Source organism: Tinamus guttatus, unplaced genomic scaffold (genome assembly GCF_059628265.1).
Source record: "Tinamus guttatus ecotype Peru unplaced genomic scaffold, ASM5962826v1 Tinamus_guttatus_pri_ptg000619l, whole genome shotgun sequence".
NCBI lineage: Eukaryota > Metazoa > Chordata > Aves > Tinamiformes > Tinamidae > Tinamus > Tinamus guttatus.
The window spans coordinates 251,146-277,401 of NW_028289153.1; the positions used below are offsets into that span (position 1 = coordinate 251,146).

Sequence of the window (26,256 nt, forward strand, 5' to 3'; positions counted from 1 at the left end):
TTCTGGTTTGTCTATAGGAAGGAAGAAGTCTTGCCCTGTGCTGAAGCCACATTAAATGGCCCTGCTTGATGAAACAAATGCAATGGGACGTGTGTGATCCAGGCCAGGCTGCTACCTGGTGATGCAATTTGTCAATTTTTTTTTTTCATTTTAATTTTATTTTTTAATAAATGCTGCATTGATGAGAGAGCTGGCATTCAGGACCAGACATGCAGTTTCAACACCAACAATCTGTTCTGAAAGACACTTGCATTGTCTAAATGTAGCATTGATCAGTTAGTCATCACAGGATTGATGGGGTTCTTCCCAAGCAAGCCTTCTGCCTAATTTTAGTTCTTTGTCCCCTTCCCTCTCTCCCTTATTTTTGTTTTGTATTTGGGGTTCAGTCCTATTTCCTTAGTGTTATTGCACACAGTATTCAGCTTCTCTTTGGAAAGGTAGCAGGTCTTACGCTGGGACTTGGACAGTGCACAAACCGTCCCGCAGTCGTGTGACCAAAGTTCCTGATGGAGCTGTCCTTGGGCAGCATTTGCACCGCTTTTGTATAGCAATAAAGCCTTATCAGAAACATTTCATAGGAGGAAAAGATGCAAACACTTTAAACGGGATGAAGCAGGGAGGGATTTGATTTTCTGTTTCTGTGGGGTGGGAGGGGAGTCTTTGACATTGTCCCAGTGAGGCCAGCTAGTTACCTTACTGTAACGCTGAACTGTCTTAAGAAACGGGAGCTGTCTGCGTTCCAGTGAATTGCTCCGCGCTCTCCGCTCTGGGGACGCGACAATTCCCTGCGGAATGCCGGGTCGTTTGGCAGCCGGTGCCTCCTGGCCGGGCATCCCCGCTCCGCTCCCGCGTGCCGTCCCCTCCAGGCTGGAGGGAGCGCGAGGAAGGCGGCGCGGAGGATGACGATGACCGAGCGCTGCCGCGCGGGAGCGAGCGCAGACGTGGCACAAACACGTTATCAGGTGTTCGCTGGCTTGTCGGAGAATAATGTATTTTCAGATTATTATGGAAATCCATTTCTGTTTGTTTTTTTTTTGTTGTTCTGTTTTTAAAGTTTTTAATGGATGCAGGAACAGCAACACTTTTGCACTTTGTACCTAGTGACAACATTGGAGAATGAGATGGCCCCAGCACAGGACTCCTGCTGTTGCTCCACAGGTAGTCGGTCCCACAGAGATTTTGGGTGGGAACTTAACTGCTCCCGTGGGATAGGAGGAAACAAGCGTGGAGAAACGGACTGCGCTTCAACCTGCCCGGGAGCGAGGTCAGTGAAAGGTGCGTCCTTGACCCTGGATCACGGGATGTTCTGCGTAGGCTGGAGGACCTGCTGCTGCGCAGAGCGCCTGGCGCGCGCCGCGCCGCGCCGTGCCGGGCCGGCCGCCGCGCTGGGCCCGGTGCCAGCCTGGACTCGCGCGGCCGGGCCGGGCTCTGCCCCGCGCGCCGCCCCGTGCCGAGCGCCGCCCGTCGCAGCCGTCCAGGAGCTAAGCTGGAAGGTCCTTCGCTTCGGAATAAAAGCATGAAGCTCGACACATAGGCAGCCAAATAGCTTGTTTTCAAATATACCCGTTTGTGCGTCATGAGGGACTTTATCCCGTGAGTATGAAAAAGCACCTCGCCCAGGTCTGTTGTTACAAGCAAAGGCATCCTAGCCGGCCCCCGGTCATTTAAAAAATACTCTATTTTTAACTGTGATATGTATGTAGTGTATATGACATTTTCTGCACCGTATTGAGAGGGGGTGTGCGTGGGGGAGTGAGATGAGCAAAATGTTTTCACTGCTGAGAGTCAGTCTGTTCTGCTGGATCAGTATCCAGCGGTGCCGTGGCCGCAGCACAAGCCCCAAACCAGAATATTTTCCTCTTTGATCTTGGGGCAAACGGGGCCTTCCCTTTGCTGGAGTGTCGGACACGGCGGTGGCAGTGCGGGAAGCAGGGCGAGGTGGCCGGGCGCGTCGCGGGGACGCGGGTGCCGGGGTGGTGGCCGCCGTCCTGCCGGCGGCGCGGGGGCTCCCTCGGCTGCAGTCTCGTGTGAGCTGGTGCTGTCGCGGCGTAGTGCTGTTTTCTGGAAGCCCTCTCACGCCCTCCTTGTAATTTAAAATAAATAATTTAAAGTTGCATTGTTCTGCAAGGAAAATCTCACGCTCTGCCTGCTGTTTAAAGGTCAGTCCCACTCTTAGCTAAGATTTTTCAGAAATGATTAGTAGTCGTGAGCTCCTAATTGGACACCCATGTAAGTCTTAACTTTCAAATAATTGGTGCTAGACATTTTCTGAAAATCAGGTTCTTTTCAGGGTTTTCTGTAAATGCCCACAAATGATATTATGAAAAGTGAAAAGTCCCTCATCAAGCGCAGTGTGAGCGCCCCTGACCCCAGCAGTGACCGAACACCATGACTGGGCTTCAGTCCCATGAAACACCAGCTGGTGACAACCGTTCCTTTCCGATCTCTTCTCATTCCCAGCTCTCTCCCGTAGTGCTTGCGGGTTCCATCGTGCAGTTACAGCTGGTAGAGCCTGTTTAGCACCGAGGGGCTGCGGCAGAATGTCCACCGTGGGCACAGTTTGCTCTTTCTCCTGTCTCCGTGCGTTTCCAGCCTGCTTGGTGAGCAGATTGCCTTAGGGTACGTCCCGGCGCTCCTTTTCCAGGTGTGCTCGGAATGGTCCAAGGATGTGTGCGGTGTTCCGGGTCGCACCGGCTGCCCGATGCCGGGCGGGATGCGCCGCGTTCCGCGGAGCAGCGGGACCAGGGACCCGCACGGACGCGTCTCTCCATGCCTTCCGTTGCCGAGTGCAGACTTAGCCATTAGCTCTTGGCTTTGAGACGATACATTTAAATGAAAGCTTTAATAATATATTTAAAACATATCCAGTAAGCAGATCTACAAGCACAGGGGAGTTACCGAGGGGCGCGTTGTCTGCAGTTCATGGATTTAGTTATTGTGTCCAGTTTCTTCTGTGATAAGACACCTTAGCGCCGTTAAATAGACTCGTGGATATGCACAAGCTTTCTTACTTTAGTGACGGTGAGCATTCCTCCACATGTAGGATTTAGCTCCAGATTGTGTCTCATGGCCTCACTGCATTGCTCTTCACACCAGCCAACGCTCTGGTTTGGAAAGTTTGGAATTTGCAGTGCAGAACAGACCTAGGGTCAGGGGATGGTTTCCTCTCTTAGTTTAAAGGATTTTAGGCAAACTGCTCAGAAAGCTCGTCCTGTTTGTGACCTGGGGCTCCCCTTCCCTCCGCTGTCCCGGTGGAGGGATGCGGATTTTCGGTTGCGCTGTCCGTGTTGTCCCTCGGTCCTTGTTCTGAACCGTCTCTCCAGGAGCCCTGCGTGGCAGCTGGGCCTCGGAGCCCCCTTCTGCTTTCAGCTGCCTTGAGAGAACCGATTCCTTCCAGCACCGAACGCGCCGGCCGTGCTGCAAGGGGGCCCGCGCGCCGCAGACCCTGCGCCCTGGCACATGGCCCCTGCCAAAGGGGGCCCTACCCCAGCCCGGCATCGCCTCCGTGCAGTATTTTGAATCTGTTCTTATCCACATGGCACACGGCATTTCAGTTTTTCCTCTGCGTACCGATGCGTGTGTCTATAGATATATATCTGCAATGTATTATTCTCTATCTGTTTATACACACAGAGGTGGACCCTGTAAGCAGCGTGGTGGAGACGCAGAGCGCGGTAAGGCTGCTGTTTGTGCGTGCACACGTGCGTGGACAGCCCAGGCCCTGGCGCTGGCTCTGGTGCAGGGAGCAGAACCAGGGAGGTGGCACCCGCAGGGCAGCGCCGTCCCCGCTCCGTGGCTCTTTTCAGCCCTCTGCGCTGCCGTGGCCAGGACCGGGGTGTTAAACTTGCCAAAACCAAAATCCCGATTGCAGTCAGAAAACCGTGATGCTGCAGAGAGATGAAACGTAACTAGGTTGGCGTCACGGAGACGTGATCTTACAGCAAGATGGTTTGGGTTAATGCTTTTGCTTTCCAAATCGGACCTGGCCGTGGCCCGTCGGTGCACGGAGGACGCGGTGCAGGAGCCCGCGCGCCGCGTTGCAGCAGGGGAGAGGCCGACAGGAGGGTTCCTGGGTTGCTGTCACAGAGAGCTCTGCTCTTCTCCAAACCTGCATCCACCTGGAACCTCCTGGAGCCTCGGTGGGGCAGTCCTTGAAGGAAAGGGGCCACATGCAGCAGTGTCAAAACAAAATTTCTTAATAGAGTTAAAACTGTTCAGGCAGGTGAATTCCTGCTGATACATCTGGATATTGTGTCCTCAGCAAACCCAGCAAAGACGACGTTTCTCTACTGGCCCAAGGCTTTTCCCCCCGGCTGCTTTTTGCAGAGCTTCAGCTGGCAAACAGCACGAGAGCAGCGGGTGCTCAGAGCAAAGACTGAAGGAAGAGCAGCTCCCAAAGCGCCTCCGGCCTCCCACGGGGCTGCCGGAGAGGTTTGGAATATGGCTGCGTCGCGCAGCTGCGTGAGAGCTGAGGGAATTCCCAAATACCTGGAAGAAAGGATTTGAATGATTTCATTGTCACCTGCTGGGATCAGAAGTCGCCTTTTGAAAAATGTGGACAGTGAACTCTGTTTTCAAGCACCGTTTATTGCTGGCCTGGCTTAGACACCACAGGGGACCTTGCACCAACAAAGTCTTTTGGTCTCAGCTTAGCCCTTTGGCCAGAAGCGCCTCGATGTCCCTGCTGTCACCTGGAAGGGTACCTGGAATACGGGTTCGGGCCTGGGGCCGCCTTTGCTTCTTTCTCTCTTTGATTGCACCTTTTTGTCGGCACTCTTATCTCTCTATTCTGTATTTTAATCAGGATTTAGTAGGAGGTTTTTATAGTCTTCACCTTCCGTCGCACTGAGCACTGTCTTATTGCAATGATAATCACAGTAAAACTCAAAGAGAAAGGGCTCCTTTTCTTCACATCTCCAGTTGATGCAGTGGGGAGAACTGCCGGTTTTGCAGCTATCCCGTATTTCTGTGAATGGTGTTGGACACGGAAGGGTGTTGCGGTGGCGGTGGGAAGGGTGCGAGGGCTCCTGGCCGGCTCTGCAGCGGAGAGGAGACGCGAAGCGTCGCTCTCGACACGATCCCCGGGTTTGACCTCTTCGATGCTGCTCGGCTTGGTGGCGATTATTTAGAGAACAGGTTTCCTTCTCTTCTTGCTCTTCCCAGAGCAACAATCTCACTCGGAGTGTGTTTCAAAGGCATCAGCAGCCAATTCGGCTGTTTCGGCCCGTTTTGCTGTGGTTAGAAAGGCCAGACAGAGCGCAGCCTGGTGCTGTCGATGGCGTGGTGGTTCCCTGCGGGGTCCTGCCCCAGCAGCAGCTCTCCGTGATCCCTGCTCTGCCCCGACGTGGTTCCTGGCGCGCCGTTTTGGCAGCCCCAGCGGGGACGTTGTGGATCCCGCGGGCGCGCGGGCAGTTTGTCACCGGTGGTGACGCGGAGCGCGCCCGGCGCGCGTCGCTCGGAATAAACACGGAAGGGCGTTTGCCTGCCCGCTGTCCCGCAGCCTGCGGAGGGGCCTCGTGCCGGGGCTTCACCCGCAGCACCGCGCTCTGCGGGGCCGCGAGCCCAGGAGCAGGAGGAGCAGCCCTGGAACTGGAGGAGCAGCCCTGGAACTGGGGCTGGAGCTGGAGGAGCAGCCCTGGAACTGGAGCTGAAGCAGGAGGAGCAGCCCTGGAGCAGGAGGAGCAGCCCTGGAGCTGGAGCTGGAGGAGCAGCCCTGGAGCTGGAGCTGGAGCTGGAGAAGCAGTCCTAGAGCAGGAGGAGCAACCCTGGAACTGGGGCTGGAGCAGGAGGAGCAGCCCTGGAACTGGAGGAGCAGCCCTGGAGCTGGAGCTGGGGCTGGAGGAGCAGCCCTGGAACTGGAGCAGGAGGAGCAGCCCTGGAGCTGGAGGAGCAGCCGGGGATCTGGGGCTGGAGCAGGAGGAGCAGCCCTGGAGCAGGAGCTGGAGCAGGAGGAGCAGCCCTGGAACTGGAGCAGGAGGAGCAGCCCTGGAGCTGGAGGAGCAGCCCTGGAGCTGGAGGAGCAGCCCTGGAGCTGGAGCTGGGGCTGGAGGAGCAGCCCTGGAGCTGGAGGAGCAACCCTGGAGCTGGAGGAGCAGCCGGGGATCTGGCCGAGCTGGAGGAGCTGCAGGAGGGGCCGTGGGACCTGCAGGAGGTGGCCAAGCTGGTTCCAGGTAGCTTCTTCCCTATCCTTAAATGTGTCTTCTTAACACAGCTTTCATTTTATAGTTTATAGATATTCACCCTCTTCACTTCTCCTTCAAAGCAAGCTGTACACCAGCCCAAAGGTCCTGGCAGCAGCGTGGAGACCCCCAGTATTAAATAGGAGCTTTGGGTTGCACTGGGATCCTCAGTGGGATGTGCCAGGTGGCCAGTGGGCGCGCGTAAGCACATCCTCGCCACAAACAATTCCCAAAGTTTAAGATAATTTGGGATGAAGTTGCAAGTAATGATCTTACCTTTGCATGACCGCTTGCAAAGCCAACGTCCCCCTGGTCGGGGGAAGCCCACGCGGCTGCTGTGGTGACGGACGGTGCCTTAGCTTGGTTACAGGATTATGCATCTTTGTGATAGCACTTAGGGGTGACGGACACTGAAGGAGTGTGCTGTGGGCTAGACCGCTTTTAAGATTCAGTTCAGTGGAAATGTAAGATTCTTTGGAAAACGAGTCTGATGCAATTCTTGCTGGCTCCTGGTGGCTGCCGTTTCCAGCTGCGTGGGGAATGCTGCAATCCATGAGAAAGGGATGGGCATCGGGCACTGCCTTCCCTCCGCAGCAGCTCCTGAGGAAACGCTCGTGGAGATGGTGTTTGGGAAAAGCTAAGCGGGTGTTTCCTCTGTGCACTGCAATTGCACGTAAACTTTCTGGCAAATTTTCAGAAAATGCCCAATTTGGCTCTACGTGCTAGCTTATACCACCTAAAACTCACTTACCTCATTCCTGGAAGGGCATTTGGGTGACCAGTCTGACCTCCCGATTAATTTTTGTACAAAAATGAACTCTTATTTCCTAGTGACTGTTACCTGTCACCGTTCACAACATAAGTATAAAAATGTTGGTGAAATATGCCTATATGTAAAAAGTATTTTTGTATTTGATGCTGATGAGGAGAGGAGAATCTCTCCCTGAAGTTGGGGGGCTTTTATAAAAGACAGGTTCTTCCCCATCTGTTTTTTATTTTATCAAATTGTCTGGACAGATATGAACTATTAAATTTGTTAATCCTGTCGTTTCGATGCTCAGCGCTAGTTTGTCAGAGTTTTCCGGAGATCCCAGAAGTAACGCGGAGGTTTCCCGAGGGTGACGGCGCCGGGACAGGGTAGGAGCTGGACGGGGGCGGCTCCGCGTGCCGGTTGGGAATGTCCCCGGCGGCGGTGCCGGAGCGGGGCCGGCGCGGGGCTGCCGTTCTGACCCCTTTGCTGACCCCTCTGCGTCCCACCGGTGCGCGTGTCGAAGCACGAGGAGGTAGAAAAGGCAATAACACCAATGACAAGTGGTTGGGTGTTAATTCCTGCTGTAGGTGGTTGAAACGGAGCCGTGGTCGTTGCGACGAGCCTCTTTGCAGCCCTTCCCAAGGCAGCGCTTTCTCCAGGCCCGGGACAGCCTTTCCCTTCCTTTTCCTGGCAGGGAGTTGGCCGGAGCGGAGCCGGGGCAGCCCAGAGCCCCCTCGGGCCGTGACCTGTGTCCAGCTTTACAACGAAACCAGCTCCCCTTCCCTGCGCTCCGTCGTCCCCGCCGATCCCGCGTCAGCGCCGCGCGACTCCCTGCGGAAAGGATCCACAAGGGGATGGGGGCGCCGGGCAGGGCCCCGGGGCGCCGCTCCGGCCCGTGCCAGCTCCCGGGATTCCCACGCGACTCCCGGGATTCCCACACAGCTCCCGGGATTCCCACGCAGCTCCCGGGATTCCCACGCGACTCCTGGGATTCCCACGCAGCTCCGAGGCCGCACGGAGCGGGGCCTCCCCGCAGGGAGCCGGTGCGTTGCCTTTGCGCCTTCAAAGCCAACTGTCCTTCCAAACTCCTAGGGAAGCAATTCTGCTCGGTTCTATGTTTAAATAGAGCTAATATTTAAATATTTAATTAATATTTAATATATAACTTAAATTAAAAAGAAAAAAAAATCTCACTTGGCAACGCGGCATGTAAATATTTTCCCCTTCTCAAGTCCCGCTGCTCCTCATCCGCAGTTTTTCTCCCCTTTTCTGGGTGCCCGTTTGTGGGCACTGAGCGGCCGGGGGAGCTGCCGGTGCCGCCCCGGCCTCGGGGCCGCTCTCCTGGTGGATCCGGCCCCGGTCTGCGGCGTTTCGCAGGGAAGCGCGCGGGGCGGCTCCGGAGCGTGCGGAGGGGTGTTGGGAGTGCACGGGGCAGCTCCGGAGCACGGAGAGCAGCGTTGGGAGCGTTGAGGCCGGCTCCGGAGCGCACGGAGGGGTGGTCAGAGCACACAGGCAGCTCTGGAGCGTGCAGAGGGGTGTTTGGAGCGCATGGGCCGACTCTGGAGTGCACGGAGCGGCGGTTGGAGCATTGAGGCCGGCTCCGGAGCGTGCGGGTCGGCACGCGCGGGCACGGCGGGCTGCGAGGCGAGCGCCGTGCGCGGTCCCCACGCGTTCCGCCGCGCTGCAGAGCTCCCTGCTCAGCGGTGGCTGCGGGGGACGCGCGCGGCAGGTCGGGGCCACGTGGCACCGAGTGGCCTCGTGGCCGGTGCCCGTGGCCCCCGCAGGAGCGTCGGTCTCTCCGGCCGGTTCCTGCCCCGGGAGCAGCCGCGTCGGGGCAGGAGGTGGCTGGGGGGGTCTGGGCGCTGCGGGAGGCGCCGCAGCCGGGGGAGCCGGTGGAGCCGGTGCGGGAGCTGATGGAGCCGGTGGGTCCCTCCCTCCTCGCCAGCTCCTGGCACAAACTGCTCCCCCCGGAGCCCCGTTCCCCCGTTTTCTGCTCCCGTTTGTGCAGTTCCTTCGTGCGCCAGCGCGGCCCTTCCGAGGCACCAACCCACGGGGCAGCCAGTCCCGACCTGCCCCGGCCTCGCGCTCCGGGTGGACGCGGCGGTTCCGGTGCTGGGGAGCGGGTCCAAACGGCAAAAAGGGAGGCAGAAAGTCCCGGCGGGGCTGGGGGTGCAGCTGGAGAGGAGGATGCGTCCGCGGTGGCTCCGGGTCCGTGTCCGCCTTCCCGCGCGCGTCGCGGAGCTCCGGCCTCGCGGAGCAGCTTGGAGTGAGCGGGGACAGTTGTAGCGACCGTTTCCTTGCGTGGATCTTTCGGAAAACTTTGTTGGGCAGAGCCTGGGTAGCGGCACACGCACAGTCTGGCAGCGCTTCAGACCGTCGTCTCATATATATATGTATGTATGCGTGTGTATGTGTATATATGTGTATATATACATATATATTTATATATGGAGTGGGTGATATGTATTATTGCAGGTTAAGCTATCCATGCTTCTATGATAACATCTATTCCAGGGCGGCTGCGCAGGCAGAGCCCCTTCCCCGCGCGCTTGGTTTGCTCGGTGAGGACCCCGCGGTTGAGCCGGGTACGTTGCCCGTCGCGTATTCAACCCGGTGCCGTGGAACCAGCTCCGGCACCGCGGCGTGGGCGACGCTGCGCGCGGAGCCGCTGCTTCCCGGGCTCCCGTGTCCCTCCGGCCGCGCGGAACCGCCGGCTGCGACTGTTGGTGCCGCTGACCCCGGCAGCACCTGAACTACCCAGTTAGTTACACTAAAACCAACCAAAAGGATTTGGGGGGTTAAGGACCCCATCACGAGACCCAGGATGCTGCAGCGATGTCGCATCCCCTTCCCGGTGTGTCCCTGCAGAGAGCCGGATGCTCCAGGGCTCCGGGCAGGGAGTCCGGCCCCGGCTCCTGGGCTGCTCCAGCCTCATCCGCGGGGCCGGCCCTGGGCTCGGCTGGCGCCCGCGTTCCCAGCGCTCCGGACCCAGCGCCGCTCCCGTCCCCCGGCGCTGGCTGCACCGGGAGCTCTGCGGGTCCCGGTGGCACCGGGCGGGCGGCGTCGGCAGCCGCCGATGGCCCCGGAGCGGCCGCATAGCAATAAGAACCCGGCCTGCGAGGAGGGAGCCGGGGCCGGGAGAGCGGGAGCCGGAGGGAGCGAGTCCGGAGGGGCCCGGCAGTCCCTAGCGTCAAGTGGCCTTTCCTGTAACGCGGGCAGGGGGCTGGGTTGGGCTCATTAGTGCAATGACGGCGGAGGGGGCCGTTTCTCACGATGCCGACTGCCCTTAACTGGCCGATCCGGGTCTTTGTACGCGCGTCTCTGTATCTATGTGTATATATGAGGGACAAATTTTAAATTACTGCCTTTTCCCTGTTTATTTTTCTGAGTAATTCCAGATGTACTTTAGTCTCTCTACTGTCAAAACTTTTATATTGTAAAACTGATGCTGGTGGCTTTTGGTTATTTTGGTTTTTGTTTTTGTAAAAAAGAAAAAAAAAAGAAAAAAGAAAAAAGTGGGAAAAAAAAAAAACCCTCTGCATCTCTCTGTGTTGTCGGTTTTAGGCTGTAAATTCCAACTATCAATAAAAGCTCAAACTTCATGTGACGCTGGTGGACGTGTCCATCCCGCTGCGCCGGGAGCCGCTCGCGCGGGACCCTGTGGGACTGGGGGGCGTCGAGGCCGACGGCTCCTGCGGTCCCAGCTCGGGGACGGCAGCGGGAGCCGGCGCGGAGGCTGCAGCGGCCCCACGTGCTCGGGGTCCCCTCGTGCTCGGGGTCCCCTCGTGCTCGGTGTCCCCTCGTGCTCGGGGTCCCCTTGGCCGCCGCGGGGCTGCGCAGGGCTCCAGCGGGCAGGGGCAGGGCCTGGGGTGGAGGTTGTCCCTACGGCCCCGCAGGGGTTTCCACGCGGGTTGTCGGGCACACGGCGCTGCTGGAGCCGCTGCAGGTGCCCGCTCGGCGCCGGGCACGGAGCAGCTCCCGCCGCGGCAGCGGTGGCGCCTCCACCCGGCTCTGCTGCGGATGGAGCCCCGCGGCCCGGCCGGGGCTGCGGCCCCACAGCCAGGCTGGTGCCGAGAGACGTGGCCGGGCCGGGGCTGTGCCGGGCCGGGCAGGGGGCTGTGCCAGGCCGGGCTGGGGCTGTGCCAGGCCAGCGGCTGTGCCAGGCTCTCCCACGCGGTTGCCACAGCCTCAGGCCGTTCCCGTGGAGCAGCAGCCGCTCACTGCAGCAGTGAGTCCCTCGGTGCTCAGCGCGGCCGGGCCGGCGCCTTCCCCAGGGCCGGGGTCGGTCCCGGCGCGGCAGCTCCAGGTCCGGCTCCGGGCCCGGCCAACGCGGCGCCGAGCGAGGTGGGGGGGCGCGGGCGTGCTATTAATTTTTTTATTAAATTCAGTTAGTTTTTCTCTTTATATAATAACCTTTTCCTCTAGGCACAATACAATACAAGGACTCTGTATGTTTGACACAATGTACAGAAACTTCAATAATCTACAACTGCTCGGTGAGTTACAAAACCGCCGTGTTACACCAGCTACCGGCCGCCGCCGCCGTCCTACGGGCAAACAGAGAGGGGCCCCGGGGATTAAGACTGTACAAAGGTCTCTGCACTGAAATAAAACGCTGGACGCCGTTAAAAACGAGGGGGCGGGGGGGGGCAGGCGCTGAGCCCCGCGGGCCGGTCCCACGCGGGGACGGCGGCAGCTCGACCCGGGGGACCCCGCGCGGGGACGCGGCGAGCGCTGCAGGATGCGCTTCGGTACCGAGGGCCCCCCGTGCTCCGGAGCGGGGGGCAGGGGTGGGGGGACGCGGGGCTGCTGGGGCCTCCGGGTAGCCCCGGCCCCAGCGCGGTGGGGACGAGCGGGGAGCCGGGGAGGCGCCGGCTGCCCCCGCGGTCGCTCCCGGCTCGGGCGGCGCCGGCGGCTCCGCGGGGCGGCTGGTCCCAGTGGGGTGAGCGGCACTCGCGGCCCCCGCGGCGGCAGCGCCAGGAGCCGGGGACGGCCGCCGTGGGGGGCGGCTGCCGTGGGGGGCGGCTGCCGTGGGGGGCGGCCCCGCTGACGCTCCGCGGGTGCCGGGAAGGGCAGGGGCAGCTGCTGCCCGTCCCTTGTGCGGCGCTGGCGGCTGCAGCGGGGCTGGCGGGGGGCGCGGGGGGACACTAATTACAGGGCTCAGACAGGTGCGGGGCTGGGCCCCCGCCTGCTTCAACGCGGATCTTTCCTCCTCGCGACCGCTCCGACCGCCGGTAACGGCCTCGCCTGCCCCTGCGGCTGCGCCCGGCCGCGGGAGGAAGGCGCCTCCTCCTCCTCCTCATCGGTCCATCGCAGCCCCAGCTCCAGGCCTGGACGCGGCCTCGGCCGCACGGGCTGGGGCCCGGGAGGCTCTGCCTGGAAGAGGCTCCCCTGAGCCAGGTCACGCGTCCGACAAGCAGCTCTGGATGCGGTCGATCCACTGCTGGGCCAGCTGCACGTCCTGGGCGCAGAAGTTGTAAACTCGTTTCGTCGTCTTCAGCTGCGGGGGAGGAAGGGGAGGTTGGGGGCGGCAGCGCCGGGCGCCCGCGCGGGTGATGCCGCAGTGGCCGGGCCGGCCTGGGCTCGCGGGCCGCGGCACTCACGTCGAAGAAGGCCTTCTCGTCCACCGTCTTGGGGGCGCCCATGGTGGGCGTCCCCGGCGTGATGGACTCCACCTCGGCCAGGTCGATGACGCCCTTGCACTCTGTGTCCATGCGGCTGTCGTAGTACCGCAGCTGCGGGAGAGGCGCCCATGCGGTCAGGGCTGGGGGGACAGGGGGAACCCCGGGGTCCCGGGCCCTGCCCACGGTACCTGATGTTTGGTTTTATCCAGCACGAACCAGCGGGGCTTCCAGGGCTTCATGAAGGCTCCTTTCTTGTACAGCGACCCCTCGTAGGACCTGGGGGTCGGGCAGCGCGTGAGGACAAGGAGGGGCCGCGCGGATCGGCGCGACGCGGAGCGGCTGCTCCCGGCCGTGCCCGGGAAGGGGCCCCGCGCCCCGGCCCCCCGCGTGCCTGTTCTCGCTCTCCGACATCTGGAACTGGCTGTAGAGGGTGCTGGTGCTGCGGCGGCCGCCCTGCTTCCCGCTGGACGGGGTGGACGTGCTGCTCGTGTCGCTGTCGAGGCTCAGGTTGAGCGTGGAGCCCACGCCGCTCTCCTGCAGGTAGACGCCGAGCGAGCGCCGGTGGTGGGAGAGGCCGGACGACATCAGCAGGGAGCTGGGGGTCTGCGGGAGCGCAGGGCGCACGTCACGCCGGCCCGGGCACCGCGCCGAGGCCGCCGCCGCCGCCAGCGCGGCCCCCGCGGGCAGAGCAGGGCCCGGTCCGGCCCCCACCTACCCGGCTGCCCTCGGGCCGGGCCTCTGCGCGCTGCGAGGCCTTGACCTTGTCCCACGTGTCCTTCCAGCGCTCCGGCACCTGCCCCAGCTCCATCTCCAGGTTGTGCAGCTCCTGCAGGACGGGGTCGGGCATCAGCCCAGGAGGGGACAAGGGCCCTGCTGTCCCCACAGCGGGACGCTCGCCCCGACCGCGTCCCGTCCGACGGGGCAGCGTCCGGCCCACGGGAGCCCTCTGGGAGCCCCGGCTGAGACCGGGCAGCACCCACCTCCAGCAGCTTGGAGATGGCGTCGGGCTCCACGCGGCCGCGGTTGTCGTAGCAGGGCCAGATGATGCGGCGCTTGGTCTGCGGCGCGCTCGTGTCCTGCCGATCCGCCTCCTCCAGCTGGTCCGGCTGCCCCTGCACCAGCTCCCAGTCGTAGGAGGGGCCCTCGGAGAGCGTCTCCTCCGTGTAGTAGTCCCACACCTTCAGGTTGGAGATGTTGCTGTACGGCCTCAACACCTAGGGCAGGACACGCCGTGCTCAGGACGTGAACACACACGGGGCGGGGACGTCCCCTGCCCATGCCAGGAACCGGCCCCCGCGCACAACGCAGCCCTCCGGGCCCGGGGCACGCGGCAGCGCGGGCTGGAAGCTGTGACCGGATGAGAGCCGGCACTGCCGGGCCAGGGGGAGCCGGAGCCGCTCCCAGCGGAGGGCCTGGATGAAGCGCCGGCTCGGAGCAGCTCAGTGTCCCCCAAACCCGTGTGCTCCCCTGGCCAGGAGCCATCGGGCCAGGAGCCACCAGCCAGGAGCCACCGGGCCAGGAGCCATCGGGCCAGGAACCATCGAGCCAGGAGCCACCGGGCCAAGACTCCTCCAGGAGCCAGGGCACGACTCCCCCGTCCAGGGAAGGTGGCTCCTTGCGTGGCTTGGGGACAAACAGCTGTGACGCTGCCAGCTCCGGCTCAAGGGCCATTCCTGGAGCCTCCCCAACGTCTCCGCAGGGCCCGGGGGTGCCAGGCCCTGCCCGCAGCCCCGGTGGCAGCCAGGTCGGGCAGCTCGACGGGGCAGACACGGCGACACGGCCGCGCGCCAGCACTCACCTCCCCGTCCTCGGGGGCGTACATGTAGTTGAAGAAGACGGGGGCTTTCTTGTTCAGGCGGTCGATGTAGTCCCAGATAGACTTGTAGACCTGCTGGGCCTTGCGCTCGCCCTTCTCCTCGTACAGGAGGCCTGTGCGGAGCCGGGCAGAGAAGGGGCTCACGGGGGGAAGGCGCCGGGCGCCCGTCCCTGCGCGCCGCGCACGCCGCCCTCACCCAGCTCGATGCGCTCGTAGTCAGAGTCCAGCAGGAACGTTCGGAACCGATTGGAGACGTAGTGGTAGCTGAGGAACTTCAGGTAGTACTGGCTGAACTCAAACTCCATGGGGAACTGCAAGTGGATCTGCGAGGGGCAGCACAGGTCAGACCGCCCGGGGCCCTGGGCAGCCCCTGCACAAACCCAGGCAGCTTCTGCGCCGTCCCCGGGGCCGCTGCCGCCGCACCGCGACGCTGCCGCTCACCTGGTGAACGCAGTCCAGGAACTGCAGGAAGATGGGCGCGAAGCCGCTGCTCTGGCTCGCCAGCGTCTGGGCGCCGCGGTGGCTGAAGCGGTGCCCGAACGAGAGCCACTCCTTCTCCACCAGCAGGCGGAAGCCCTCCATGGTCCGGTAGTAGGGATCCGAGAGCAGCTGCACCAGGGAGACCACCTGCCGGGACGGGACGAGGGCTGGAGCCGCGCGCCGGGATGCGCCAGGACGCTCCGTGCACCGCAACGCTCCGTGCACCGCAATGCTCCGTGCGCCACGACGCTCCGTGCGCCAGGACGCTCCGTGCATCAGGACACGCCGTGTGCCAGGATGCTCCGTGTGCCAGCACACTCCGTGCACTGGGACGCTCTACACGCTGGGACACTCTGTGCACCGGGACACACCGCGCACTGGGATGCTCCGCGCACTGGGACGCTCTGTGCACCGGGATGTGCCGCACGCCAGGAAGTGCCAGGCGCCAGGACACTCCATGCACCGGGATGCCCCATACGCTGGGAAGCACCAGGTGCTGGGACGCTCTGTGCTCTGGGACACGCCACATGCCGGGATGCTCCGCGCACCGGGATGCTCCGCGCACTGGGACGCTCCGCGCACCGGGACGCTCCGTGTGCCGGAACGTGCCGCACGCCAGGATGTCCACGCGGGCTGCAGGGCTCCTACCTGCGTGGTGATGTCCCAGCCGTCCTCCAGGCTGACCAGCACGGAGGAGCCCGTGTCCAGCAGCTCCACCACCAGCACCGAGATCTGCAGGATTTTATGGATCTGCCAACACAAGGGCCAGGAGTTACTAAGGTGCAGGAAACTTACCCTGGTGCTGGGCAGGGTAAGGTGACCCCCCTCTCCTGTAACCCAGGTTGCTCCTCTTGTGCCAGCCTTGCTCTCCCAGAGCATCACCCCGGTCCATGTCAGGATGATGGGATGAGTGGAGCACCCGGACCCCGTCCGCAGCCTCGGGGGGAACCCAGCCCAGGCCCTTGAGCATCTGCCCATAGCAGAGACTCCTGCCAGGAGCCAGAGCAAGGCCCCTGCGGGCTCCACGGCTGACCTGGGACAGCCACTCGGACTCCTCCAGCGACCTCAGGTAGGCGACGCTGGGCTCGGTGGCGGGGCAGCCGGGCACGCAGGCCTTCATGAGCTTCTTGAAGCTGGCCTTGACCTGCCGCACGTCGAACACCTCGATGGGCACCACCTCCCAGTGCTGCAGCGGGTCCGGCTTCACGCCCTGCGGAGGGGACGGTGAGCGCGGCCGGGGGCAGCTCCCGCGCGCGGGGACAGAGCGGCTGCCCCGAGCCCGGCTCCGGCCGAACCTTCAGCTGCGACTTGTCCCCGATGATGTAGAGCGACGCGCGGTGCGGGCGCAGGAAGCCGGCCTCGGCGGGCGCCCCGTTGTGCTGCGCGCTGAGCAGCTCCTTGCCGGCCAGGCGCGAGCCGATCTCCACGTTGAGCGCGTAGCTGCTCACGCGCCCGCCGGCGCGGATGCTGCCCCACTTGCCTGCGGGACAGGGCGCAGTGAGCGCCGCGGCCGGGCAGGTTGGCTTTCGCTCCGCGTTGCGCCGGGTGCTCCGGCCCTTCCTTCCTACCTGCCCTCCAGGCCCTGTCGCGGCCACCACCCCCGGCACCCGCAGCCGCCCGGGAGCCCAAGCAAACCCGCGAGGGGGCCAGGCCCGGTACTTACCGCTGGCGCCGCCAGCCGGGCCAGCCGCGCGGGGACATGCGGTGGCGTTAGCGGTGGCGGTGGGTGTTACCGGGGCGTTAGTGAGGGGCCGGCGCGCGCGGTTAGCGCGGCGGCGCGCGCGGCACCGTACCTCGGGGCGGCTCGCGGCCCTTCGGCGACGCGCACTTGGGGGTGGACAGGGTGATGACCCTGGCTCTGTGAGCGAGCCCTGGGAGCACAGGACGAGAGCGGCCTCAGCCGGCGCGGCGCGACGGGGCGGCACGGCGGCGCCCCGCGGGCGGCACGGCGGCCTGGAGCAGTGCGGGACGGTGGCACCGGTGGCACCGGTGGCGCCCCGCGGGCGGCACGGTGGCCTGGAGCAGTGCGGGATGGTGGCACCGGTGGCACTGGTGGCACCCCAAGAGCGGCGCGGCGGCGTGGAGCAGTGCGGGACAGCGGCACCAGCGGTGCCCCGAGAGCGGCGCGGCGGCCTGGAGCAGTGTGGGACGATGGCACCAGTGGCGCTGGTGGCACCCCATGAGTGGCACAGCGGCCTGGAGCAGTGTGGGACGGTGGCACCGGCGGCGCCGTGGCCGGGGACGGTCCCCCACCCTCCCCGCTCCGAGCCCTGCGAAGCCGGGGGGAAGCAGCTACTCTACCCCAGCGCCCTGAGCGGGGCCTGCGCGAGGCCCCGGCAGCGCTCGCCCGCACGTCCTCACCTCCGCGGCTAATCGTACCGGGCCCATCGTCCTTCCCTCCCATCACCTGCTTCATGAGCGATCCCAGCTTAGGCTGCCTCTTGTCGGAGGAATCTGCAGCACCAACAAAACAGCAGCTTTGGGCCTTGCTCTGCTGCTCCAGGAGGACCTTCCCTCCTTGCAGCCGCTCCAGGAGGGGAGGGCAGGGGCCACCAAAGGGAAGCAGCAGCGAGCAGGAGACCCCAGGGCCGGGATCGGAAGGTCCCCGTGCAAGAAGAGCCCTCCAGGCTCGAGCCATAGCAGAGAGGGAACCGGAGCAGCAGCGCAAGTGGGGCTCAACCCGGCGGCATCGGCCCTGCCCGGCGCTCCGACCCGGGAGTGGAGCGCTCAGCCGGGACCCAGCAGCACCACCAGCACCGCGGGGCTGCGCGAGGCTCCGGCCACCGCGTCCCGTCCCGCTCCTGCCACGCTGTCCCCCCCAGCAGCCACCACGGGCCGTCCCGCGCCAGGAGCCCGGCTGGGCCCCGTGCCAGGCGCTGCCCCCGGGTGACAATGACACCCTGCGCTGGCGGCGGGACGGCAGGGACAGCGCACGGCCGTGGAGCAGGGCCCGGCCGCGCCGAGGAGAGGCGAGGGACTTACCTGGGCGTCCCGCGACGCCCGCGCACGCAGCCCGCTGCGCTCGGGGCACACGGTGCCAAGACCTCCGCTCACGGCCCTGCGTCCCCCAGCCAAGCCCACCCGCTTCCCGTGGACCCGAGCGCAGCCGGGAGCTCCGGTGCACGCAGGTGCTGTCCCGCGTCACTGCGTTCCCAAGACCTGTCCCCGCAGCGAGTCGGGATCCCCGAGCCCACGGGAAGGCTCCGCTGCGGGAGCCGCGAGGCGGCCGCTCACCTGGGTGCCCGGCTGCGGCCGGGACGGGCCCCGCGCAGCCCTGCCGCGCGCCGCGCTCACCTGCGCTGCTCATGTGCGCCGAGGTGAAGCCGCTCAGCGTGTTGCGCCCGCCGGCGTCCGCGTAGTGCGGCATGGAGTTGATGACGGCCTGCAGGTACTTCTCCTGCTCCAGGCTGGTGGAGTCCGTCTGGGAGGGACCTGCGAGGAGCGCCCCGAGCGTCACCGCTTGGCGCGGGCGCGAGGCCCCGGGGACGGGCACGCAGCACGCGCGAGGGGCAGGCACCTGCGGCGGGGGCGTTCTGCGACTTGAAGAGGCCCACGACGCCCTTGCCGTGCAGCCCGCCCGAGCGCAGCAGCACGGCCTTGGTGCGCGCGTTGCGCCAGCACACCACGGGGAAGCGGTTCTGCCGGTAGCAGCGGGAGATGCGCTGGATCGTGTTGTCCTGGATGCTCTGCGGCACGATGAGCAGCCCGGGGTAGCTGCGGGAGAGGGCAGGGGCGCTGCAGGGACCGCGGGGCGCAGCGCCCGCCCCGTCCGCGGCACCACGGACGGTTCTGCGGGGCAGGACCTCCCTTCTCGCTCCTTCTCCATCCTTCCCAGCCCTGCTGCGCTCACCTCCGGCAAATGGCGTACATGCGGTTCACGGTGGAGATGCGGAACGGCTCCGTCTTGGAGCGCGTGAGGCTGCTGCTGAGCGTGCCCAGCCCCAGGCGCTGGTAGTCGCGGCAGCAGGCGCGCTCCACCAGGTGGTTGATGGTCATCTTGTCCGACGGCTTCATGGTAGTGCTGGGGGTCAAGGTGCTTCTGTCCATTTCTTCGGACACTGCAAAGCCAAAGGCCACGCGGGTCAGCACCCGGCACGGACACAGCTGGAGAGGGACAGGGCTGAAGTCACCCAGCCGACCCCGCAGGGACACGGCAGGACGAGAGCTCCCTCCCCCCTGGGAAGGGGGACTTCAGCTACCCCTGAACCAGACACAGGACACGGGACTTTGGTGCAAGAACCTCTCCTAGGGAGGTTAGAGTCCCAGGGAAGCCAGCCTTGTGTGCAGGGAGGTTGGAGGCTGGAACAGATTCCTTTGGCTGGACAGCAGTGAGAGACGAGGAACAAAAGCGATCTGTGCAGCGCAGGCTCTGCGCAATGAGCTCATCTGAGCTCATCTGCTCCTCCGGTGCACGAGGGCAGGACCCGGCCCCAGCCGGGCGCTCGGCCCAGGAGACCTCCAGCCGGGCAAAGCGGCCACGGGGCAAATGCACGGCCGCTAAGGACCGCTCTGCAAGCACCTTCCCAAGCGCTCTGCTACGGACCTTGGGGACAGGAATCTCCACATCGTGTCTGTTTTGGCTCTGGACATGGTGTTTTTTGAACAACTTAAATGATGGTTCAATGGATGCTTATAATATTTGCAGAGGACACCAACAAATCAGGGAAACGGAGCAGAATTCAGAGCTTCTCAATGAAGAGAAGGAAAGATCTGAAACCAGGTGCTTTCTGTCTGACAGACCAGCCCCACACAGCTCATCTCCCCACTGAAACCCTAAATCAAAGGGACCCCCTCTCGCCCGACAGCCCTTCCCATCCCAAGGCCGCACTCTTCAACGCTGAAGAGCACTTGTCCCTTGCAGTTGTTACTCCTAAATCGCTCCAACTTCGACACTACCAAGCAATGAAAAAACACTCACGAGTGAAAATCCATGGCCGTTCACAGAGTCCCCACAGGGGCAGTTTGGGAAGGGGCCGGGCTGGCCGAGCACCCAGCGCACGCAGAGCCGCGGCGCCCAGGGTGCCCCTGGGCCCCCTTTCAGGGCTAAAGCGCCCTGTGATCTGCTGCTTCACCCCAAAGGCTGCAGCAGAGTCGCTGGGTGGCCCCTGCTAGTGGTGTGAGCTGGCACACGGGTGACAACTGCAGGCAGTGGCCGGAGTGGCCACGTTCTGCTCCCTGGGAAGGTCCCCGCCTGCACGGGGACAGCCGAGGAGCTCTCCGGCTCCCCACAGCTCCCGGGTGCTCCCACTCCAGCGGACAACCTGCTCTCCAGGCCTCCGTTCCCCGCTCCGGGCACTCCCAACCTGAGATCTCGTCCTCGTTGTCCTCCGAGAACTGCTGGCTGCTCCGCTGCTCCCAGGCCGGCGGGGTGTATTTCTTCCGCGTCACGTATTGGCGTCCGATCGTTTTCTTGGCGTTTTTCACCAGGTTTTTGGAGAGAGTCCTGCAAGGGGAGGAGAGGACGTTGTGGGCAGCTGGCAGCACCGCAGCACGTGCACGGCCACGGCCCGGCTCGGCCGCTAGAGCCGCCTCCGAAGGGTCAGAGACCCCCCGGCACTCGTGGTTATGCCGAGCGCGCAGTAGAGACCGGCGCGTCCTGCGTCACCGCCGGCGTCCTGCCCCCGTCCCACAGGCGCAGCCGGGACAAGCTGCACCCTGCAGCGAGGGCACGGCTACCTGCAGCTGCATGGGCTGCAGCGAGGGCTGCAGAGGGGCCCTGCGAGCAGGGCCATGCAGCACCCGCATGGACGTTCCTCTCCGCAGGGCACCCGCTGGCACCCAGCCCGCCCGCCTTGTGGCCAAGGGCAATGAGCCCCCGGCTCTCCCAAACCCCATCTCCGCGCGGGAGCCTCCTGCAGTGTCCGGGAGGAGGGTGGGCTCCATCCCGTCGGGAGAGCGGCTGCGCGGGGCTGCAGCCCCCGTGCATCCCGAGCTGCCCCCCCGGTGCCACTGCAGCCCCCGTGCATCCCGAGCTGTGGCTCCCCGGCGCAGGGGCCGCGCGCTGCAGGGCAGCGCTGCATGCGGCCGGGCTCAGCCGCGCTGCCGGCTCCTCCGGAGCCACCTCCCCAGGGAAAGCGGGAAGGGGAAACCTGCCGGAACGCGGAGGGAGCTGGGCCGGGCAGCCAGAACAGGCTCCTTGTGCCCGAGCTCTGGAAAGGCTCGGCCCGAGCACGAGAAGTGTCTGCACAAGCAAAACCACAGGGCCCGCCAGCCTAGGGTGCCCCGGAGCTCCAAAAGCAACAAATCAAGGAGACGCGGGAAACGCGTCTGTGACAAAATGGGTCACATTCAACCCAGAATAACAGCTAAGCGGGTGCTAGTACATCACCCTATCTAGTACATCACCCTACCAGCGCTGGGGCCAGGGCAGCACCAGAAGGGGACTTGTTTTGCTTTGCAAAGCAGACCACGAGGGCACCCAACTGCTCCCTACATTTATCAAGGAATGGAGAGACTCGGGACTGAAGGCTAATGCTGTCCTGACAGAGAACGGTCACAGCTGGAGGACAGGAGCTCGAGTGCTTTCTAACCAGAGGAGGGAGATTTTCGGACGCCGTGGAACGGAACGGGAGCGGAATTGTGGGCTGGTGATAAAGCAGCTCTCACAAGTTCACAGATAAAGACTTTTGAGACTGTGCCCAGACATAAGAGAGATGAGCGGGAACAAGCAGAGCTCCCCAGGATCAGCACGGAGCACCAGGAGGCACAGCCGCATCCCGAGGCTGCAGTGCTGCGGCGGGGACGGAGCGCTCAGGATCGGCAGCCTGGGAAAGGGCATTCCCAAAGCGACCAGCCCACAGCCCAGGCAGCATGCAGAGCAGGAGAAGAGACCGTGGGAGCAGCGAAGGCCGCAGCGGAGCCACCGCCACCTTGCAAGCTCCCGCCCAGGGCGAAGGCATCTTACGTGGTTGAATGGCCAAGGTGCCCAAGGGATATGACCCCCACCGCCAGGCCCTGGAACATATCGGCCACCTGCTGGGAGCTGAGTCACAAACACACAGGAGAGAGGCTTAGCCTCCGCGCACACCAAGCACGGACGCAGCAGCACCCAGCCCCAGCAGCTGCAGCGTTTGCCAACGCAGCCACCGCGCGCAGGAGCAGGGCCTGGCTGCGGGTCGCTGCCCCGGCCTGCAGCACCGCACAGGGAACGCTCTCGTGCCCGCTGGAGCGTCTCCCTACGGATTGCGATCCTGCAGCCTGGGCAGGGAGCCCCTCGGGCAGCAGGGTGCTCCCCAGGCCGGGCCAGACCCCTGCTCTGCCCGGAGGCTGCGGCACCGCGCGCAGCGCGGCCCCCTCCTCGGACCTGCTGCACCCCAAGCACGGAGCGGGGAGCGGCGCAAGGCGCAGGCTGAGCAGGCACCGGCTCAGCAGGGCTCAGCTCATCCCTGCTGCTGGCTGCGCTGCATGAGGGAAAGACCCCACAGGCTCTCAAAGGGCCAAGGACAACCCCAGTGCTGGCGGTCACTCCATTGCACAAGTACCTGAGCGAGGGGTTCTTCTCCTTGGCCTTGGGCTGCATGGCTTGCTTGGGTGACTGGCCCACGGTGAAGGCAAAGGTGCCACGTACGTGCTGGGGGTAGCGCAGCTTGTGCAGGTGCTTCCTGAAGACCTCGGCGCTCTCTGAAGCCACCTCTTCATCAAAGGCAATCTTCAACAGCTGCGGGGAGGGCACAGAGCAGGCTCAAGGGCTGCCGCAGCGCGCTGCACACCAAGGAGAGCGCCTGCCGCCAGCGCGTCCACGGAGCAGCGGAGCCGGGAGCCTGCAGCGGAGCAGGGGCTGCAACGGGCCGGGCAGGGGCTGCAACGGGCCGGGCACGGGCAGGCTGGCCCCGCTCGCAGGGAGGCCGCCCTGGGCCACGTGCTTCCTCCCGGAGCCCGTCCCGCTGCTCCCGGGGTGCTCCCGGCTCCTGCGGCGCAGAGCTCAGGACACGGCTTCCTCCCAGCACCGCTGCTACATCACGAGCTCTCCAAGATGGAAAATGCTCAAGAACGGCCCACATTTTTACCTCTCGTCCCTACTGCATTTTGCTCCCTATAAGACCTGCCGGTGTTTTGCAGAACCACCTCCTAGGGCCACGTGTGGGGACGTCGCACATCTTCCCAGGCAGCCAGGAAGCAGCCCCAGTGCAGAACGGGAGCGGAGCCTTCCCCTGTCCGGGTCCTCAACCTCCCCGGCCTCAGCACTGTCCCCAGCCAAAAAGTGGCTCCAAAACCACCTGCTCCCAAGTAGGGTGACCTGTCGCAGGGCACGGTGCCAGCCATGGCCACAGCCCCACCGGGCCCCGTCACCGCTGTGCGCCTTGGTCCGGAGAGCACGGCTCCGAAGAGGAAGCCCGCAGCCCCGCAGGGCCTCACCTGGAATGTGCACGAGCGCAGCTGCAAACCCTCCTGGATGAACTGATCCACCTGGGCCTGGATATTGATCTTCTTCTCTTTGGTCAGCGAGGCAATGGGGAAGGATCGGATCACCACCTGCTCCCCCACTGGGCACGCAAAGGGAAGAGGTTAGTGACAGGCCGCTGTCCCACAGAGCACAGAGAGCCCCGGGGCACGGGCAGCAGCTGGGGACACCCGCACTGCTGCAGCCAAGGCGTGGGGACACGCAGCAGGGGGTGACCGTATGAGCGCTCGGAATCTACCGAGACCAAACGGCTCCTCTGCAGTGCTGGGAACAAGCGGGAAGCTCTGGGCCTGCTCGGTGGTCCCCGGCTAGGCCTGGTGCTGGCTGCTCGCTCGCCCAACCAAGGGGAGCCGAGAGCCCCCGCTGCAGCCCCCGTGGCCACCTGCACCCCGGGGTGACGCAGAGCACGCGGGACAGCCGGCCTTACCCAGCGGGTCCGTGGGGGTGCCCTTGAAGATGATGCGGTACGTGGTGAGGAAGATGGCTCCTTCCGCGGGGAGAAGGGGCGGCCCCCCGACGCTGCCCCCGGCCGCCTCCTCCCGGCCGTCCGGCATGAGGTACACGCGGAGCCCCTCCATCACGCACTCCTCGCCCACGAGCAGGCTGGGCCGCAGCAGCTTCGGCTGCAGGGGGTACGGGAGGGATTTTAGGCGCAGGGGGGCTGTGGAAGGGCAGCCGAGACCCCCACGGCCGCACAACCCCCCGTGCTCGGCAGCAGGCCGGGCTCTACCTTCTGGATGGGAGGAAGCCTCTTGCTCTCCCGGTGCACAGCATCCAGCGTCTCTATGTGCATCTGCACGATGTCTGGGGACAAACACGACGTTAGGGACCACAAGCCACGTCCTGTCCTACGCAGCACCCACACGGGCTGCCCAGGCTGAGCCTCCCTTGTCACAGAACCATAGAATCATGGAATCTCAGAACGGTGAAGGTTGGAAGGGACCTCTAGGGATCACCCAGTCCAACCCCTGCACACGCAGGGTCACCTAGAGCACGTGGCTCAGGACTGCGTCCAAGCGGGTTTGAAGATCTCCAGAGAAGGAGACTCCACAACCTCTCTGGGCAGCCTGTTCCAGGGCTCTGGCACCCCCACTGGGAAGGAATTTTTCCTTAAGTTCCTGTGGAACTTTTGGTGTTTCAGTTTGTGGCCGTTTCCTCTAGTTGTGTCAGTGGCCACCAGTGAAAAGAGGCCGCCCCATCCTCCTCACTGCCTCCCTTGAGGTACTTCTAGACACTGCTCAGATCCCCTCTCAGCCTTCTCTTCTCCAGCTGAACAGGCCCAGCTCCCTCAGCCTCTCCTCATAGGGCAGATGTTCCAGGCCCCTCATCATCCCTGTCATACTGTTTGTGCCTCTCCTGGCCTTCTCATTCGCTTCTTTCCTAATTTTCTCGAGTGACCCCTGAGGTGACCTGGAGGGGTCCTCAGAGGGGCCCCAGCACTGTGACAACGCGCATTACCTGGGATCATGACGTGCAGGCCCTTGAGGTGCTCATTGGTGACCCCGCTCTCCGTGCAGACTTTGTCCACGAAGCGGTTGATGAATCGCACCACGTAGTTGGCCACGTCCGAGCTCTCGGCGTCCTCAAACCCGCTCTCTGTGTCATAGCTCTCAGCCACGCTGCCAGCAATGCTGCCACGCAGGAGAGGAGACGTCAACACAGAGCATCGCTGCCCCACGCCACGCAGAGCCCAAAAGAGCTTCCAGCTCTTGGTATCAGCCACCCGTGGGCACTGCAAACTGCACCAATGCTGACCTGCAGCTGACCGATGCAGGCACCCCAGGTACTGCATCAAGGAGCTCTCACCACATCCCCAGCGTTCCCCCGCTCCCCCGGCAGCCCCGCCGCTGCCCGAGGTGTCCCCCATGCCCACCTGTTGGTGACAAAGCTGTTGCTGACGCTCTCCACGTCGCCCAGCCCGGAGCTGCGCAGCAGGCGGTTCTTGCTCGTGTCGAGAGGCAGCAGCAAGTAGCTCATGCGGTTGGCGTAGTGGATGGCCTGGCTGAAAACAGTGCTCTCCTCCTTCTGGATCAGCTCCTGCTGTTTCTCTCGGCTCATGGTGGGCCACAGCCTCAGCTGTTCCGACGCTATCTCCAGGGCTGACTTCTCTTCCTGCGGTTCCTCCTTGCTCTGCTGATGGAGTTGGAAGGACACGTCAGTCCTCTGCACGAACAGGAGACCTGCCAGCCCCCAGCCCACTGTGCCTGCAGGAATCTCCCCAGAGCAACACAAAATTCCCCAGCCTGGTCCCAGCATCCTTATCAGCCCCAGAGCAAGGACAGAGCCGCCCTGGAGCAGCTGCTTCCCCGGGGCACCGACGCTGCTGCCGTTTCCTCACCTCGTCCGCGTGGTTCTCCTCGCTGCTGTCCAGGTACAGGGCTCGGATGTGGTTCTGCACGTCGCAGTAGAACATGGCCTCCCAGAACTGGATGTTGGTCCACACCACGTGCTCCTGCACACAGCTGTAGGCAAACTGCGTGATGCCAGGGCTCAGTTTCTGAGGAGAGAAGGGCAAGAGGGTCTCGATCAAACTGCCTTTGTGCCATCCTCTTCTCGCCAGGTCACCCTTGATCTAGGTCCTCTCTGGGAAAGGCAACCTGCCCCCAGACAGGCAGGGGAGACATCTGCACCAGGCCTTCCCTAAGCACTTGCCCAGCACCTACCCAGAGCCCAACGGCACCTCACACTACGGATGCTTTTTGGGAGGCAGAATCTTATCTCAGTCTGGCTTGACTGATTGAGCAAGGCTGGCACTTCAGAGCAGCCCGCTTCCTGAAGACCCTTCCTCTATATGTGTTCAAGCCATCTTGGAGAGCCTTGGGCCCAAGGGTGGGCACATTCAGCCTAGGCAAGCTCGGAGTGGAGAAGACCTTGTGCTCGGACAGCCCCCAAGGGGACAGTGTGCCCTCGGGCTGGCTGCAGCGCTGGCTCTCAGCTCCTTGTGCCTGCCAGTCCCTGTGGTCCCCAAGGAGCCCTGAGTGCAGGTGGCCACACAGCTGAGCTCC

At 63.7% G+C, this 26,256-nt stretch overlaps 1 protein-coding gene across 8 annotated transcripts in view; it reads right to left on the bottom strand.

Annotated features, from left to right (window-relative positions):
- Positions 1–12,274: 12,274 nt before the first annotated feature.
- The window catches only part of SBF1 (SET binding factor 1), a 51,213-nt gene continuing 37,231 nt past the window's right edge, over positions 12,275–26,256 (bottom strand). For 2 of the 8 annotated variants that reach the window (XM_088535205.1, XM_088535204.1), the window contains 25 exons: positions 25,590–25,748; positions 25,125–25,384; positions 24,710–24,882; positions 23,982–24,055; positions 23,679–23,874; positions 23,206–23,333; positions 22,332–22,507; positions 20,154–20,293; positions 18,701–18,908; positions 18,368–18,564; positions 18,145–18,282; positions 17,212–17,304; positions 16,644–16,721; positions 16,146–16,330; positions 15,884–16,060; positions 15,499–15,600; positions 14,812–14,997; positions 14,567–14,693; positions 14,353–14,483; positions 13,535–13,768; positions 13,270–13,380; positions 12,946–13,157; positions 12,743–12,830; positions 12,534–12,665; positions 12,275–12,430 (listed from right to left, as the gene is read on the bottom strand). In XM_088535205.1, coding sequence (XP_088391331.1) covers positions 12,332–12,430; positions 12,534–12,665; positions 12,743–12,830; positions 12,946–13,157; positions 13,270–13,380; positions 13,535–13,768; positions 14,353–14,483; positions 14,567–14,693; positions 14,812–14,997; positions 15,499–15,600; positions 15,884–16,060; positions 16,146–16,330; positions 16,644–16,721; positions 17,212–17,304; positions 18,145–18,282; positions 18,368–18,564; positions 18,701–18,908; positions 20,154–20,293; positions 22,332–22,507; positions 23,206–23,333; positions 23,679–23,874; positions 23,982–24,055; positions 24,710–24,882; positions 25,125–25,384; positions 25,590–25,748 — 3,804 coding nt within the window. In that variant the 3' untranslated portion in view covers positions 12,275–12,331. The remainder of the gene's footprint in view (positions 12,431–12,533; positions 12,666–12,742; positions 12,831–12,945; positions 13,158–13,269; positions 13,381–13,534; positions 13,769–14,352; positions 14,484–14,566; positions 14,694–14,811; positions 14,998–15,498; positions 15,601–15,883; positions 16,061–16,145; positions 16,331–16,643; positions 16,722–17,211; positions 17,305–18,144; positions 18,283–18,367; positions 18,565–18,700; positions 18,909–20,153; positions 20,294–22,331; positions 22,508–23,205; positions 23,334–23,678; positions 23,875–23,981; positions 24,056–24,709; positions 24,883–25,124; positions 25,385–25,589; positions 25,749–26,256) is intronic. The other 6 variants (XM_088535209.1, XM_088535208.1, XM_088535212.1 and 3 more) reach the window with 3 other exon arrangements.